This window comes from Pezoporus flaviventris, unplaced genomic scaffold, assembly GCF_033815535.1.
Source record: "Pezoporus flaviventris isolate CSIRO_AGI_PZ_B2104156 unplaced genomic scaffold, CSIRO_AGI_Pfla_v1 ptg000027l, whole genome shotgun sequence".
NCBI lineage: Eukaryota > Metazoa > Chordata > Aves > Psittaciformes > Psittacidae > Pezoporus > Pezoporus flaviventris.
This window is the reverse complement of record NW_026892575.1, coordinates 1,407,078-1,424,207: the sequence shown is the minus strand read 5'-3', so window position 1 is coordinate 1,424,207 and position 17,130 is coordinate 1,407,078. Positions and strand designations below refer to the sequence as shown.

General features: G+C 39.6%; 1 protein-coding gene across 2 annotated transcripts in view; it reads left to right on the top strand.

Annotated features, from left to right (window-relative positions):
- Nucleotides 1-17,130, top strand: part of CDH8 (cadherin 8) — a 153,350-nt gene that overhangs the window by 13,336 nt on the left and 122,884 nt on the right. For both annotated transcript variants that reach the window (XR_009744304.1, XM_061458462.1), the window contains exons 2-3: nucleotides 2,203-2,293; nucleotides 2,387-2,649. Coding sequence is in view for 1 of the 2 variants with exons in the window: in XM_061458462.1 (XP_061314446.1) it covers nucleotides 2,212-2,293; nucleotides 2,387-2,649 (345 nt within the window). In the remaining variant the exon portion in view is untranslated. The remainder of the gene's footprint in view (nucleotides 1-2,202; nucleotides 2,294-2,386; nucleotides 2,650-17,130) is intronic.

The window sequence follows — 17,130 nt, the reverse complement described above, 5'->3', positions numbered from 1 at the left end:
TTATTATTTGGTTCTGAGAATAAAAAGTGGTATACCAATTGCACTGGAAGAGTAAGAAAGTCAGTAATAGCCCACTTGGGTTCTTTTTAAGGCTTTCTTGCACAAAGGTGTAATGTAATATTCTGTTTCTGGTCGGCTTCTATTTCTGGGTCAAAAATCTCTTTGTATATAAAAACTGAAAACTCAGCTGCAGAAAAGGACTTTCAAGTTGGATTTTCAGTTTATGCCCCCAGTTTTGAATTTAATCCTGGATATTGTTTGAAGATGATGTCTATTACTCTATTTTACAGTGGTTCTATTTTTCCTGTGTTTCAATTCTTGCTTCAACGAAAAAAATCAGAAGTATCTGTCCTCTGTGTCCAGAAGTATCTGCACCCACAAGCCCACTCAGCATGTGCACAAGGATGCCATGCAAACACAACTGATTACACTGAAAGTTTGGCTGCTACTTTGTTTTGATACCTTCTACCACCAAATGTGCTACACAAAATCTTTTTGATATGTGCTAGAAAGCAGTAGCAGCCTCTCTTTAGTTCCCTAAACCAGAGAGTTTTCACAGGGTGACTTGACAGACCCTTCCCATCAAAAACTAGACTATTTGCTCCTCCTTTTCTCTTTTCTGGGATTGAGAGAAAGCCAGGAGATTGAAGGCCTCTTTTGCTTCCTTCGCATTTTCCCTCAGATTTCATCGCAAGACCATACTGTATTCTTCCCATCTCAGTTGGCAGTGAGGCCTGTAAGCCACAGTTACTTCTGCAGTGGATATTCACCTCATTCTTGATGCATTGTCAAAGCACCGCACTATTAGCTTGCCATTCGTCCATGCTACTTGAGATATTGAGTTTTAGTTTGATAACAGCTCGTCTCTTCTTTTAACAAGACAAGTTCCTCACAGTTTAAGAATTTCATACAACAGATTTCACAGTTGCTTTGGCAATTACTGAAGTTTAAAAAAAAAAAGAAAAAACTTTTCACATTGTTTGCTTTTAAAATTACAGCTGACTTTTACTGGTGTCATTCATGTTTTCAGATATTTTCTGCCATGAGTGTAGATGAAACAACAAAAAAAAAAACAGCCACCCCTCCAAAAAAAAAACCCTAACCTACCCAAGATTTTCATGGACACGCATCGCAACAAACTCATTTTACAGTGGAAAAAGAACAGCCTAAGACTCAGTAGTAAGCTTAAGATTAGACATTTCTACCTATCTTGTATATAGTGGTTTCTCATGAGATTGGATATGAATCAGTCAAAGAAAATGCATCAGGAATCTTTTTACATAACCCCAGCCTCATTAGAGTATCTGTAATGCAGCCCTTCTCCCTGAGCTGTGTCCTGTCTGTCTTTCTAAGTGATCCATGGCTGCATTTCAGTTTTGCCAATTGCCGTGATATTAGCAAGCCCTACTACGTTAACTTGCTTGTCCATTTAAAGGAATATTTACTTTAAGATGAAACCTGATATGCCTTTCTAATATATGAAAGAATGAGTGGGGAAAGAAATACAAAATGCCTCCAAGTGCCCATCAGGGAAAATGTCTTGGAAGCAGAATCTGACTGTGTTTTCTCTGAAAGTGAGAAGGGGGTGCTCAGAGTCCTGTACGGCAAATGTGCATAAATAAGCTTACTTAGCTTCTGGTAGTGGTCTGTTCTGGGAATCACAGATTTCACAGTGGACTTCCCACTCCTGCTCGTCTACTGGGCTGTGAAGGTTTTGCTGAGCTGCATGCTGCTGCAGCAAGGTGATTACTAGTATGAGAATGTACTGCTGAAGCTGTGTCTGCTTACAGGAATTTATTTTTGTTGGGGGGGAAAGGACAATAAGTCTGAATGCAAAACCATTATTGTGTTCAACTTCTATTATTTGACACACTAAGTGTTTATAGTTGACTACATAAAAAAAAAAAAAAAAATACAGGCAAGAAGGCCAGGAGCCTCTTCAGAATCTAAGATGAACTGCAAGTAAAATGTTTTCCTGAGTGTATGTAATCATTTGTCTGGGTCTCCTCTCAGTATTTCAGGCAATGAAAGAGTTCACAGGATCACTTAGATTATTTTTTAACTAATTTAATATGCACTAACATTATGTACTACAAATTTAAAACCTAATTTTTCTTTTTTTTTGTGATGTAAAAGTAATGCTTTTCTAAGCTCTGTAGTCATTGATTTGACTTTTTTCTTTTTTTTGTTTTTCTCTTCCAGAATTCTTTAATGACTGAAAAACTCAATGGGTCATGTTTTTATAATCTAAGCTATTTTTACGTTGACTGTGCTGTAAACACATGGAGGAGCTGTAAGTAAATGTTCTGTACTGCATGATGAATTGGATTGCTACAGTCTGGAAGAGAGCAAAATAATAATTTCATTTCTGTGGTGATTTGCGTAGCTTGTGGTACAATGCCAGAAAGACTAATGGAGATGCTTATGGATACATGGACTCCATTAATAATATTATGGATTACTGTCCTTCCTTCCATTTATATGGCTCCAGTGAATCAGTCTCAAGTAATACCAAGTGGATCCAGTACAGGACTAAAAAGGCTAAATGAAGAACAAAGAGTTTTGAACCGTTCCAAGAGAGGCTGGGTTTGGAATCAAATGTTTGTATTAGAAGAATTTTCTGGACCTGAACCAATACTAGTTGGCCGGGTAAGGCAAGATTTGGTTTGTTTTTTTTTTCTCTGAGTATGTAAATGTATAGCATGTGAAGGTCTTCATCCATTTGCACTCCTCTAGAAATTAAAATCTGAGGTGCTCTGTCACTCTGAATTTTTTGTCTGCACATATCTGCACTTACGTGCTTTAAATTTCCCTCAGTTTAAGGATATGGTTTCCTGGTTGCAAACCTCCTATTTACAAAAAGAAAAAAATGCATATTCCATTTGTAAAATATGCATAAGCAATGTACACATCTTACTTTAATATCATTAGTCACCACTCTTCTCTGTCAGCTGAAGATTTTCACCAAAGCAGCTTGTTGTCTTATTCATTCATTCAAAAAGTTTGTTACACCTATAGGTCATTTTCTTTCATCAGCCTGATCACACAGAGGTTATTTATGCTCTGAAAATTTAAAACAAAGCAAAACCAAAACCAACCAAACAAAAAGGGAAGTGTGGTATATACAGCAAATTGCAAGGTACTAGTTTTTAGGGAGGTACTGATATGCACACTCATGAAATAACATTGTTGCCACAGATTTTGTAATATTTTTTGAAGGTAGGAAGATAAGGAAAATTATCATGTTTTCTGTGTTTCCTTGACTGTTGCCTTAAACCCGTGACCGATTCTGTATCTTAGGTTATTCTGCAGCTCAGTGTATTACCCCCCTTGAGTGAATCAGACTTGCACTTTAACTAAAGAGAGATTATGGGCCATGTGCAGTCATCAGAAATGTCTTTATCTTTAAAATTGTTCTTAGAAAAGAATTATCTGTCTCTAAATGCATCTTTGGCCTATAGTGAGCAGTTATAAATACCTTTACTGTTTAATGTTCAGTTCCCTTTAAATAACCAGGTACATTACTGTCATATTACCCAGCTACTGAAATAGAGTAAAAGAAAAAAATAAAGCTAGAGAACAGAAATTATGAGTACTGGTTAACTTCATGATAATTTTGGAAATGTTGAGAGTAAATGAATGGTATAATATAGGGACTGTCAATATATGTCAATCTGTTATTGAAGAGAATGCTGATAAAGTGCATGCCTAAATTTTCCTTTGTGTAACCACTTTCCAGTGGAAACTTAGGCTCAGAAGAGGTAATGAACTTATCTCCAGTCACTTTTGAGTGCTGTCTTAATTTATATCAGGAATTATATATCTGATCTTACTTGTTTTTCTGTTGTTAGTAACACACTTCCATTGCAGAGAGACAGCGGCAGTGTGCTTATCTCAGACCTTAAAATATTTTATCCAACCCATTCTTATTAGAATATTTTGGTCAAGCTTTTAAAATTATTTTGAGTTGCTTTTGAGTAGCTGGGAGAATCCTGAGTTTGTTCTTTGTACTTTGATTGTCAGGGTATATCCAGGTCTTAATATTTCTGCAATATTAGCTTTTTTTGGTGAATATAATATCCTGAATTGTTCAAGTCCTTATGAATAGAAGCAGGTGGGTTAAACTAAGCCAAACCAATAAAGACATTATCCCATCTTCTTCTGGCATTTTGAATAGAATTAGCTATTCTAAAATGCTGTGACAATCTATTTGTTGAGACTGCTGCATAATTAAAACACTGCATGATATAGGTGGAAATGAGCAAAAAGTGAAATTTGCTCCCATAGGGAGAAATCCTTGGTTTATTCATTAAAATGGCTTAAAGTATTCTTGTAATTCTCGGCTGTACTTTTTCACTCTCTACAGAAAAATAACCCTTATTTCTGACTTACTTTTCTTTCCTAAGGTTTACGAGTACTGTGAGTGCTTTCAAACTCTGCTGTAGTCAGTGGTAACAGAAGTATCCCACATTTTTCAGAGCTGCTTTTAATGATTCCTGACTGTAAAGCAGCAACTCTCTCAATTTTAGTTCTTGGCAGTCCTTCTCCCAAAAAATTAAAGGTGTACCAAATGTCACAAGTAAAATGTTCTCCTCCATGAAGTTGGACTGTGGTTTGTCTTCTGTCACCATCATTGGATTCTTAGTCACTACAATTTAAAAATAATTTCTTTCTCAGAACTCACAGTAGATTTGCTCTTGCCTAGTTCCTCCTCAATTCTTTTTTACTTATACTCTTCCTCCAACCTTTCAGTTTTGACCTCCCCAAAGGATTTGCACACTTGGGCTATCTTCTTCATTCTATGATTTACTTTATGAAATGTTTTTCTGCCCTATGATTTACCTTGATTGTGGTTTTGTTTTTTTTTTAATTTGTTTGGGTTTTTTTTCCTTTTTTTGTCAGACTTTGAATGAAGAGCACTTTGTGAAATATGTTATAGTGAATTAACGTAGGAACATTCTTGAAGCAAATCTAATTATGTTGGGTTTGTTTGCCTTTTTGTCTCTTTCTACAGTATTGTAGAGTGTACATGGTATTTTTCATAGTCATGCATGATTTGCACAAATATGTAATCAGGTGCTGTAGTAGTAAATGAAAAATAAGTTTTTTCCACAAAGATGTAATATACACATAAGCAGAATTTGATGTATGTGCTCAACCTTACATTTAAAGCCTACTGAAATTTCAGCTCTTAACAGCCGAAATGTTTTTCATGTCAGTGGGTGGAAAGGCATGGGCTTGAAACACTTGATTCTAATGGAATTGAAATGTGTACCAGCAAAATAAAGCTAAAATTTGAGATTAATTGTAATAAATACAAACAGAATACAAATAATTTTTTAATTAAAGCCTGAATATAGAGTCTATGCATTCATTCTGTTAGTTAAAAGGAACTCATACCAAAGCTACTGAAGTACAGAGAGAGTTTAGCAAGACAGGATTTACAGGGATACATAGCATCTTTTATCAGGCTGCTAAGTTTTTCCAGGAGAAACAGCTTCTAGGTGTAAAGACCTTTCTTCTGAATTTTAAGTGTTGTGATACACCTGCACACTCTACAGAGGTACTTACTCATTGCTGTTCTTCATGAATATGTGTTAATAAATGCATTCCCAATGTATTTGCTCTAATAAATGAAAGAATCCGGGGTAAGACTAATAGGAGGATTTAATGTGACTGCTTTCTTAAAGCATGGCAGTTTTCTTCAATGACTTGAGTAAAGGGCAGGAGAGAATCTTTTGCTTTCATTCTTGAACGTCTTACAGCGAGTTCCAACAATGAGCACTTTTAATGTCAAATTATACTGAATTTGTGAGCAGCTCTACTGGAGTTCACACATCTGTAAAAAAGTGTATGAATGCTCTTAGGGTGATTTCTGAATTTATAAGATTTAGCTATAAAATGCTAGAAACATTCTAGCTTTTCTATTATTTTTTTTTGTCTGTATTTTGACACATGGTATTGTAATAAATTCCACATTGTTTTGGTCTGTACATGTGTATATGCAATTTGAGAAACCTACAAAGTAACCTTTTTCATGTCCATGTGACATACTTCAAACGAGTTTGATTTTGTTCACAGCAACACAATATGGAAAGACAGATTAACAAATACACTTTCATATGTCGTTTCTTTTATTGTTTTGTTTTTTCTTTTTCTTCATCCATAGGAAGACATACTTTGCAGAGCTACTGTGACTTTAGAAGACTACATATATTGCATATTGCTGCCAGCAGTTTCCAGATCTCTCAGTGGCTAACAACCTCATTCAACTGTAGAGTGATATGTCTTGTGACACTGCATGCTGTCCCTGTGGACTTGATTAGTTAGATAGAACTTTTACTTGATATACACTGCTGCATTTCCTCAGACTCTCCTGTATGCATTTACAGCACCATGGCAGATGTGCTGTGAAATCTGTGGTGTAGCAAATGCCACTGTTCTTTCACAGGAGACAGCCACCGAATTCACAATGAAATAGATAATAGAGTTAAAAAGCATTAAGAAAGCAGGGTTTAGGTAGACAATTATAGCTCCTGGTTTATGGAATATCTGTGATTTTTAGATGGGATAGGACCTGGTTTAATGGATGTTTTGAAGCAAAAATCTGGGATAGTTAACGTGTTAACAGTTGTTTGTAAGCACAATGCATGGAGAGAACAAAATCACAGAATCACAGAATGGTTTGGGTTGGAAGGACCCTTAAAGATCGTGTAGTTCCAACACATTCCACTAGACCAGGTTACTCCAAGCCCTATCCAACCTGGCCTTGAACACTGCCAGGGATGGGGCAGCCACAGCTTCTCTGGGCAACCTTTGCCAGTGCCTCACCACCCTCACAGGGAAGAACTTCCTCATATCTAATCTAAATCTCCCCTCAGTTGATTTAAAGCAATTCTTCCTTGTCCTGTCACTACAAGGCCTTGTCAAAAACCTGTCTCCAGCTTTCTTGTTGACCCTTTTAGGTACTGAAAGTTGCTCTGTGTTCTCCCTGGAGACCATGAAGTTCTGCTCCTTCACACTTGAAGTTCTGCCAGGAATGCTGGATGACACACATGTGGGGCTGACATCCAGCTTCTCCATCAACCACCATTCCCCCATGTCCCCCCCCCCTACTTTTCCACTGATCCCTGCTCACGTGGGACTTGGAACAGTAGATGAAGATCTCGCCAACCATGCAGAACGTCCTCATTGAGCTCCATCAGCCACCTTGCCATGCCACGACCACCATCAGTGGGTCCCCATGGCCATCATTGGCAGGTGAAGGTGAAAAAAAACCCAAAAGTTTTTTTTGGGTTGGGGTTTTTCGTTTGTTTTTTTTTTGGGGGGGGGGGTGAGGGGGAGAGGCAGTGGGCTTGGTGGTTTTTATATTCCCTTACTTACTAATACATAAATCACCATCTAGGTCCAGGCACAGAACACTACTAATGGTCAGTCAGATTGGTGCTCTTTCTGTGATAACACTCCTCTGGCAGTATTCCCCAGTTTCTCCCAGAACTTTTCCCAGGCTTTTTTTGAATTTACCTGCTTCCAGCCCTAAAATATGTTGCATATTTTGCACACAGTCTCTGTGATGAGAGGTTTGAAAATGGGCATGCCAGGGAAAACCAGCACCTGTGTCAGACGCACAGCTGCTGTGTCACATCTGTGGCATGTGGTCGGTAGCCAGGACAGGGGAGGAAACAAACCAGACTGAGTTACTGAGACTCAGAAAGAGCATGGCTGGCTCACCTCTTTAGTATAAGGGAGTCTTGGATAGACATTTTTTATCTGTGACTGGGGAGTTTTTCTCCCTTGCTTCTGACTTACGTGGTATGTGTCTTTCCACTCTGTTAAATGCAGTGGGTTTTTTTATATGGCTTGTAGGATGAGGGGTTAGGCAACTTTCGCTTTTTTAGAGCAATGGAGATTTTTTTTCCCTTGATGTATACAGCTTAGGTTCAAGCCTTTAGAGGAGAAATAGTTTTCCTGTAGGAGGAGCAGTAGAGAGGCATCATGTTTTCACAGTTAAATGCTTCAGGCTGCGCTACTGTAAAAACCAAACCTGGAAATGCAGAGAGCACTTATAAATAGCTTCAAGCTGTATGTTCTACGTTATACATGCTTTATGCAATCTTTGATTTCCTTGCCAACATACATTTTATCTCTTAACAAGGAAATGGTAAAATCTTACTTGTTTAAAAATTATAAATAGTTCTGTTGAAGTGCAAGTGATACATATATGCAAAGTAAACAAAGTTTTAATTAAACAAGTTCTTTCCATATGTTTTCCTTTTTATTCCTGCATTAAGTTTGTGATTATCCTGGTTGCCTGAAAATACTGTTATTCTCAAGTGATAGCAGAAATGTATCACACTGAGTTATAACTCAGTCTTTCATTGCTTTGGGGATGAATTACACACTGTTTCCCTGAATGGAAGAAATCATCGTTAAATATAGGTGTAGTACAGCAGTAGCATAAGTTTCCTAAGGCTATGTTAATGAATTGACAAAGTTTTCACATCTAGAACAAGAGAAATCAGACCACCGTATTATATAGATTCTTCTCTTTTCCTTCTAATATACACTTGTATGTTCCGATATCTGTGATTTAAATGCATGCCATAAAATATTCAATATCTAAAATGTTGCAAAGTCAACATTACTTTCTGAGCCCTAGATTTTTGTTGTTGTTTTGCAACCGTAATTATACACTAATTTGCCTACTTATGTTTAATAAACTCCCAGAAACTGAAATGTATCATTTATTTTGTTACTGTATTCTTTCTGGAAAATATTAATTCCCTCTGCCTTTTGTGTGCTACTAAGTGAGAAGAAATGACTGCATATTTCATAGTATGCTCCAGTTTATGTGGTCTAAATTGGCTTTGTAGGGAGGAATATAAGTAGCTCTGACAAAAACTCTTAATTAAAAGTTGCTGCAAAGACAATAAACATGGTATACAGTATTTTATAGAAGCCTGATAAATGTAGTGGGTTTTAAACAAATAATCGTGAGTCTGCACAGATTTCATGTGTTTCTTTTTAACTAAGTAAAGTTCCAGTAAATTTCTTCGTGAATGCACAAATTTAAGCAAGGACAGTTTGACTGAAATGAACCAACAGTGCTTACATTTCCTAATATCCTGTATAAATAATTTTGTTGATTTCTCTAAGTATTAACAAATGAGATGTATCTTTAGACTCTAAAATCTTATTTCTGTATCTTTCTGGGAGTATCATGGGGTGAGGTTTAACATTTTCATGCTCCTTCATCTCCAGTCTTGGGGCATGACTTGAACACAGTGTAAGCAGAGTCACAACTTGAAACACTTTTATGTCAGCTAATACAACTGGGCTGGTTATAACCTCAAAGAGGCATTTTGTCAGATGCCTTCTCTTATTTCTGCCTCACACTACTAAAGCAAGAGAGTAAAAAAGGGGCATGTACCAGTATGGGCCACCACTGTTACTTGAGCATTACACGCTTAAATTTCCTTGTCATATTCTTCCAAAGCCACAAAGATTTCTAATCTTCTGGGGAAAAAAAAAAAAAAAAAGTGCTTACACTGAGATATTTTTGTTTGTAAAGAATTAGAAGCTTGTGTGCTTTTGTTCAATATACTGATCTAAACACTTTATCTTTCCCACAATAAATAGAAATGTTTTCCAAGTGTGCATGCAAAATGCTGAAGTGACAGCATGAACAATTAAGTGGAGCCTTCCACATGATGTTCTGCAGATGTCCTATGATTGTTTCATCTTTCCAATATTGCTCCAGTAAATGATTTTCAATTTCTACCTGTAGGGCCCACCTCTGATGCTGTCAGGATGCTTCCGTTCCAGTTGTCAATTTAACTACCAATTAGTGCCAATTGTGATGGTGGTTTTTGCTAAAAGTTTGTCCTTTCTGCACTTGACAAACATATTTCCCATAGGCCACTGAAAAGCTCTCATACAGTAGTAACTTCCCAAAAGTGACCGAGCATGATGCCTTTCAACCAGTAATGTGTAAGGCTGTATTTATTGTTTTCAGGTCCTGATACAATATTCCTCAGTTTGCCAAAGATTTATGAAATTAAAACCTTAAAAATAATTTGGTGTTAAGATCAGAGGTGCTTTGGGAGTAATTCTTTTGGTGTCTGCAAGCTGCCAGTAAGAGCTCTGGAGCTGAAGTAGGTGATAGATACTTCATGAAGTGAATTACATCTGAGAAGGTTTGGCTTTTTAGCTGGTGGACGGCTCTGTACTTTTAGGATGTAATAAATGCACATCCGCAGTAATCACAAGGAAAATTACTTGACATGTGGAAAGAACAGGAAAGAGTTTGCATAAATTTTGTTTCTTGAAAGTTCTGGTTTAAAAGTTGTTTATTGTTATTGTTGCTGCAATAAGTATTTTAGTGTTTAAAGGTAACTATGATTTGAAAGCAATGTGTAGGGCACATGCCATTGAAAATAAATGTAGATAATTTTCCTAAAGGTATTTAAGCGAATACTTATGTATCTGAGTAGCCTTTTGGTGATCCCTGAGGAACACCTGTGGTGATATAGAGTAATACATAACTTTTCTTTTTCCTGAGGACTCTTCATTAGTGTAAAGATTCCTGTCCCATAATTTCTTTCAAAGCCTTTATTTTACAGCAGTAATGCAAGCAGCTGAGAAAAAGTAAGTGTAGTTCTCCCCAGAGACTATCACCAGTGCTACTTCTGAATTAACCGGAGGAATCATTAGGAGAAACCTAAGAAATCCTTTTTATTATTCCAGAGTCTGAGCACAGTAACTGCTGTGCACCCAGCCCCTGGTAAATAGGAGCAAAGCTGAGGGTTTGTGTTTCAGCTTAATATGCTGCATGTTGCTACTAGGTTGCACCTCAATGAGAGGGAATGTAGCTAAAGAAAAGACTGATTTGGAGAGGATCACTGGAGGCAAGGAGCCCAGTTGTAGGTAGAACCAGCAAAAGATATTTCTTAGTAGTTCAGAGTGCTCTATTCACCCGCTGGTTTAAACCAGACACCATATTCTCTAATTTTCTTTTACCTTGCTGAAAGAACTGCTTACATTGAATAGGGGTATTGTTAGCAAGTGAGAAAAGGTGGATTTTAGTATATGCAAAGCTGGTGGTAGGCATCCACACAAGAAGTACACAGAGGATAGAGGGATTGAAACAAACATTAGCTCTTCTATCACATTATTTGCTGAGGTAAAAATCTGCAAGCGTCATAGAATCATAGAACAGTTAGGGTCGGAAAGGACCTCAAGATCATCTAGTTCCAAACCCCATGGGCAGATGCACCTCACACTAAACCATGTCACCCAAGGCTCTGTCCAACCTGGCCTTGAACACCACCAGGGGTGGAGCATTCACAGATGCCCTGGGCAGCCCATTCTAGTGCCTCACCACCCTTACAGGAAAGAACTTCCTTCTTATATTCAGTCTAAACTTCCCTGTTTAAGTTTTAACCCGTTACCCCTTGTCCTATGACTACGTAGTCCCTAATGAAGAGTCCCTCCCCAGCATCCTTATAGGCCTCATTCAGATACTGGAAGGCTGCTATGAGGTCTCCATGCAGCCTTCTCTTCTCCAGGCTGAACAGCCCCAACTTCCTCAGCCTGTCTTCATATGGGAGGCGCTCCAGTCCCCTGATCACCCTCGTGGCCTCCTCTGGACTTATTCCAACAGTTCCACGTCCTCTTTATGCTGAGGACACCAGAACTGCACACAGTGCTCCAAGTGAGGTCTCATGAGAGCAGAGTAGAGGGGCAGGATCCCCTCCTTCGACCTGCTGGTCACGCTCCTTTTGATGCAGCCCAGGATACGGTTGGCTTTCTGGGCTGCGAGCACACACTGAAGCCGGCTCATGTTCATTTTCTCATTGACCAACACCCCCAAGCCCTTCTCCGCAGGGCTGCTCCGAATCTGTTCTCTGCCCGACCTGTAGCTGTGCCTGGGATTGCTCTGACCCAGGTGTAGGACCTTGCACTTGGCATGGTTAAACTTCATGAGGTTGGCATCAGCCCACCTCACAAGCATGTCAAGGTCCCTCTGGATGGCATTTCTTCCCTCCAGCATATCAACCAAACAACAAGCTTGGTGTCATCGGCAAACTTGCTGAGGGCGCACTCAATCCCACTGTCCATGTCAGCGACAAAGATGTTGAACAAGACCGGTCCCAACCCCGATCCCTGAGGGACACCACTCGTTACTGGTCTCCAGCTGGACATTCAGCCATTGACCACAACTCTCTGTGTGCGGCCATCCAGCCAGCTCTTTATCCACCGAGTGGTCCATGCATCAAATTGATGTCTCTCCAATTTAGAGACAAGGATGTCGTGTGGGACAGTGTCAAATGTTTTGCACAAGTCCCGGTAGATGACGTCAGCTGCTCTACCCCTGTCCATCAGTTCCATAGCCCCATCATAAAAGGCCACCAAAGTGGTCAGGCACGATTCCCCTTAGTGAAGCCATGCTGGCTGTCACCAAGCACCTTGTTGTTTTTCATGTGCCTTAGCATGCCTTCCAGGAGAATCTGCTCCAAGATTTTGCCAGGCACAGAGGTGAGACTGACTGGTCTGTAATTCCCTGGGTCATCCCTTCTCCCCATCTTGAAAATGGGGGTTACATTTCCCTTTTTCCAGTCATCGGGAACTTCACCTGACTGCCATGATTTTTCAAATATGATGGCCAGTGGCTTAGCAACTTCATTTGCCAGCTCCTTCCGGACCCACAGATGGATTTCATCAGGTCCCATAGACTTGTGTACTTTCAGGTTCTTAAGATTGTCTCGAACCAGTTCCTCTCCTACAGTGGGCCCAAGGTCTTCATTCTCACAGTCCCTGCGTCTGCCTTCCAAGACTTGGGTGGTGTGGTCAGAGCGTTCACGAGTGAAGACTGAGGCAAAGAAGTCATTCAGAACCTCAGCCTTCTCCAAATCCAGGGTAGCCAGTTCTCCTGATAGCTTCCAGAGAGGGACCACGTTGTCCCTAGTCTTTTATTTGCAGTGTACCTACAGAATCCCTTCCTGTAATCCTTAACATCCCTAGCCAAGTTTAATTCTAACTGAGCCTTAGCTTTCCTAACCTGGTCCCTAGCTTCCCGGACACCATCCATGTATTCTTCCCAGGCCGGCTGTCCTTGCTTCCACCTGTCATAAGCCTCTATTTTCCCCTCAAAGTTTCCTCAGCAGCAACTTATCATCCAAGGAGGTCTCCTGGCCCTCCTGCTGCACTTCCTTACAGTTGGGATGCCACACTCCTGAGCTTGTAGCAGGTGATCCTTGAAGATCAACCAACAGCCTTGGGTCCCCCTGTGCTATAGGGCTGTATCCCACAGAACTTTACCGAGCAAGTTCCTAAAGAGGCCAAAGTCTGCTCCCTTGAAGTCCAGGGCAGTGATCTTGCTGTGTGTCCTTCTCACTGTCCTGAGGATCTCGAACTTGACCATCTCATGATCGCTATAGCCAAGGCGGCCCTGGAGCGTCACATTTCCAACCAGCCCTTCCCTGTTGGTGAGCACGTGGTCAAGCATGGCACCTCTCCTTGTCGGCTCCTCTATTACTTGCAGAAGGAAGTTGTCTTCCGCACAATTGAGGAACCTGCTGGATTGCTTGTGCTGGGCCATACCGTCCCTCCAACAGATATCAGGGTGGTTGAAGTCCCCCCTGAGAACAAGTGCCTGTGAGCGTGAGGCTGTTCCTATCTGTCTGTGGAGTGCTTCATCCACAGATTCCTCTTGATCAGGTGCTCTGTAACAGATCCCCACAGTAATGTCCCCCTGTAGCTGTTCTCCCTTTAACCCTGACCCACAAACTCTGTTGACTGCTCACCTGTCCCCAGACAGAGTTCCATACTCTCCAGCCTATCTGTGACATAAATAGCAACTCGTCCTCCCTGTCTTATGGTCCTGTCTTTTCTAAAGAGCCTGTAACCTTCTGTTCCAGCACTCCAGTCACAGGAGCCATCCCACCATGTTTCTGTGATACTGGTTATATTATATCCCCCACACACGTGCACACATCTCTAATTCCTCTTGTTTGTTCCCCATGCTGCAGCCGTTTGTATAGAGGCATCTGAGCTGAGCTCCAAATGAAGCCATCTCATTGGCTGGAGTAGCTGAAATATCTCTACATTGCTCCAAGCATTTATTACAGGTGTTGGCAACTGACTGGGAGTGTTGGGATGGAATGATGCCCCTCTCCCCCAGCACATCTAGTTTAAAGCATGTCTGGCAAGCCTCCTACCAAAACCACAAAACCAGCTCCACCAGCCTCCAGTAGACCTGGCCTACTATCTTGGGTCCCGTGTTCAAGATACCCAAACCCCTGCCTATGGCACCACCCTTCTAAACATTTATTAACTTGGCCAATCTTTTTAGGTTCCTCCCCTGTATCCTGGAGAATTGACGAAAAGACAACCTGAGCTCCAGATCCCCTAACCACCTCTCCCAGGGATCTGTGGTCTGATTTTTCCTGGCAGTAGTGATCAACAGTAGTGATCCTCTTTACTGGTGCATCAGCCAGTTGTTCATGTGGCAAAGTGTGTCTTTCAAAGATCATTAAGATCTATGGCATGTTGCATACCCTACCTAAGAAACAGGCTATTAAAGTGAATGGAAAAAAAAACCCATCTTCGTTTTTAATTAATTGTGGATGATCTGCAGCGTAACTGATGCAATGTCATTTATATTAAAGCACCATGCAAAAGACTCAGAATCTAGTATTACTGAACTCAAATAGCTTAATGCTAATCTATCGTATTTTTACAGAACAAGTTTTCTAAATACAGTTTAGAAAACTGACATACTTATTATTCCCTTTTCATTCTTTCTTCAAACGTCTGTTTTGCAGGCAACCTGTTCTCTAATTATTATGCTATCTAAACCATTTAATATATACCATTGTCACACTTTGAGATTCCTATTGTTGTCTTGTCATACAGACAAGAAGATACAATGTCCAGGAGCAAAATATTTTTATTTCTTTCTTCATGCAAAATCATCTGAACAAGACTTAATGTCAAAGCAGTATTTAAAATTTGAGTGTTTATTTCTGATAATTAATGGGTCTTGTTTATTTTCTTGGATATCCCACATACTCGTTTAAATATTTGGTTACATGAGGACACGTGCTCCTCTAAATACACAAGGACTTTTTATTGATTTTTCATATGAATAAACAGAATTTACTTAAGTAATTTAAAGAATATACCAGGATTTTCCTTGGCATGAAAAGATTCACAGACCAAATTGAGATTTAAGCCATGGGGTTTTCTTAAGGGAATCTCAGTGTGTACTCTTACGTGAATTTTTAAAACATTGCGCATACACTTAAAGCATACATGAAGGGCATTTTTATAAACTGGACTGTGGCAAATGGGGAACGGTACAGCAAGTAACAGTAAGTGTGAAAGATGTTAATGCCTTAGCTAAAATTTTTGTATCTTTTGTCTTGAGTAGGAGACAATTCCTGCCTCAAAGCTCTTTCTGTCTAAATGGGATATGCAGACTGCAACTGAGAAAGAAAATACAGATGTAGAAAGATGGTGTGGGCAGAGAAGTAATTTTCAATTGTACAGTTATGTCTCCAGTCCATGGCATTTCCAGGGGAAAACCTGTCTGATTCTCTGTGAATATCCGTAGGCAGTGTTGTCTCCCACTAGCCAGCAATGGTATTGCAAAGCAAAAAGACCAAATATTATCATGAAGGCTAAGAAATGATGTCATTACTTGTCAAGCACATGGGACATTCTCTTAGAGTTGTCCTCTGCAATTTATTAATATCCTAAATTTGATGTAATAGTATATATGTACACTTAAATCTGTTGAAAATAAGGTTTATTGACACGGTGGAGTCATACCTCGAAGTAGCATACCTCAAAAATAAAGGAAATGACAAACACTCTAAATTGTTAGGCAGAATTAGGCTTCTCGTGCTGTGTAGAAGGCAATTGCACGATCATCTTATTAAGTAATCATTTTGTAGTTCTAAATTCAGTCACTTTAGAAGACCACCTGCTAGTTACTGCAAACTACCCATAAGCAAAGGAATTCTAGGAATTCAGCTCTATATATGCATAAATAAATATTTGGATTTTTAGGGATTTTTTTTGTGAGTAAATCTTTCTATCTAAAAAAAATGCACTCTGCACAAATACAGTAATAGAAAATTCTCAATAGGACAAAGTCTTTTGGATAATAAAGCAAAATTTTGCTCTACTAGTCAGGCTGGAGGCCCCCTCTGAGACAATAAGGTTCACTGTAGTTCTTTGACAAAGTAACTGACTTCAGGAGTCTCTTTTCTTGATGACCTTTCTTCTGTAGTAACCATGATACAGCCTTCAGGCACTCATGTCTTTCACTGTCCCCATGAGACACAATCAAAACAAGTCTCTCAGGACCATTTGTTTGAGAATTCTCAGGGAGACCAATAATCCCATATTAGTTAATCCTTAATTTATTCTTTTCTCAGCCACCTAATCGATAAATCACTTGTCCTTATCATGTCCTGTGATATATGCTGTTACAGAGCCTGAATCTCTGCTTTGTGAAGCTGTATGCTTTGCAATACTGCAATTAGTTGATTAAAATAATTTTGAGAGGTCCAGCCTTCCAGATACTTTGGGTAGCTTCAGATTGAATAGATCAGCTTCATTCCAAATTTGGTAAGTAAGGTCACTAGGCATTAAGTCTGTCTTAATGTAAAGCCTTATATACAGTTTATGCAGTGTCTGGTGGAAACAGGGAGATGAAAGAAAAATAATGACTATCCTGAGGTGAAAACTGTTATGTGTGTGTTGTGTGTATATACAGGTTGGTACATGTACCTAAGACAATATTAAACGGATTCCTGTGAAGAAGAGGGGAGCACCATAATCACTAGGGCGTGTGTTTCATTAGTGAAGCTGTTACTCTTTCTGGGATTAAGTGTAGGAGCATAAGAAAGCCACAGCACTCAGCTTGCTCTCCATCTGCATTGACCCTTGTAATGTTCATGTTCTGTATCATTCTATTAGAAATACTCTTAACCTTCTCTGTAGTGACTGTACCTTCACACTTGATGCTGCAGTACTGTGAGCTGAAACTGGGGAGGGAAGAACGTGCCAAAGGTGATTTTGCATGACATATGAAGTTGTGCTTTGCATCAGGAAAATTGC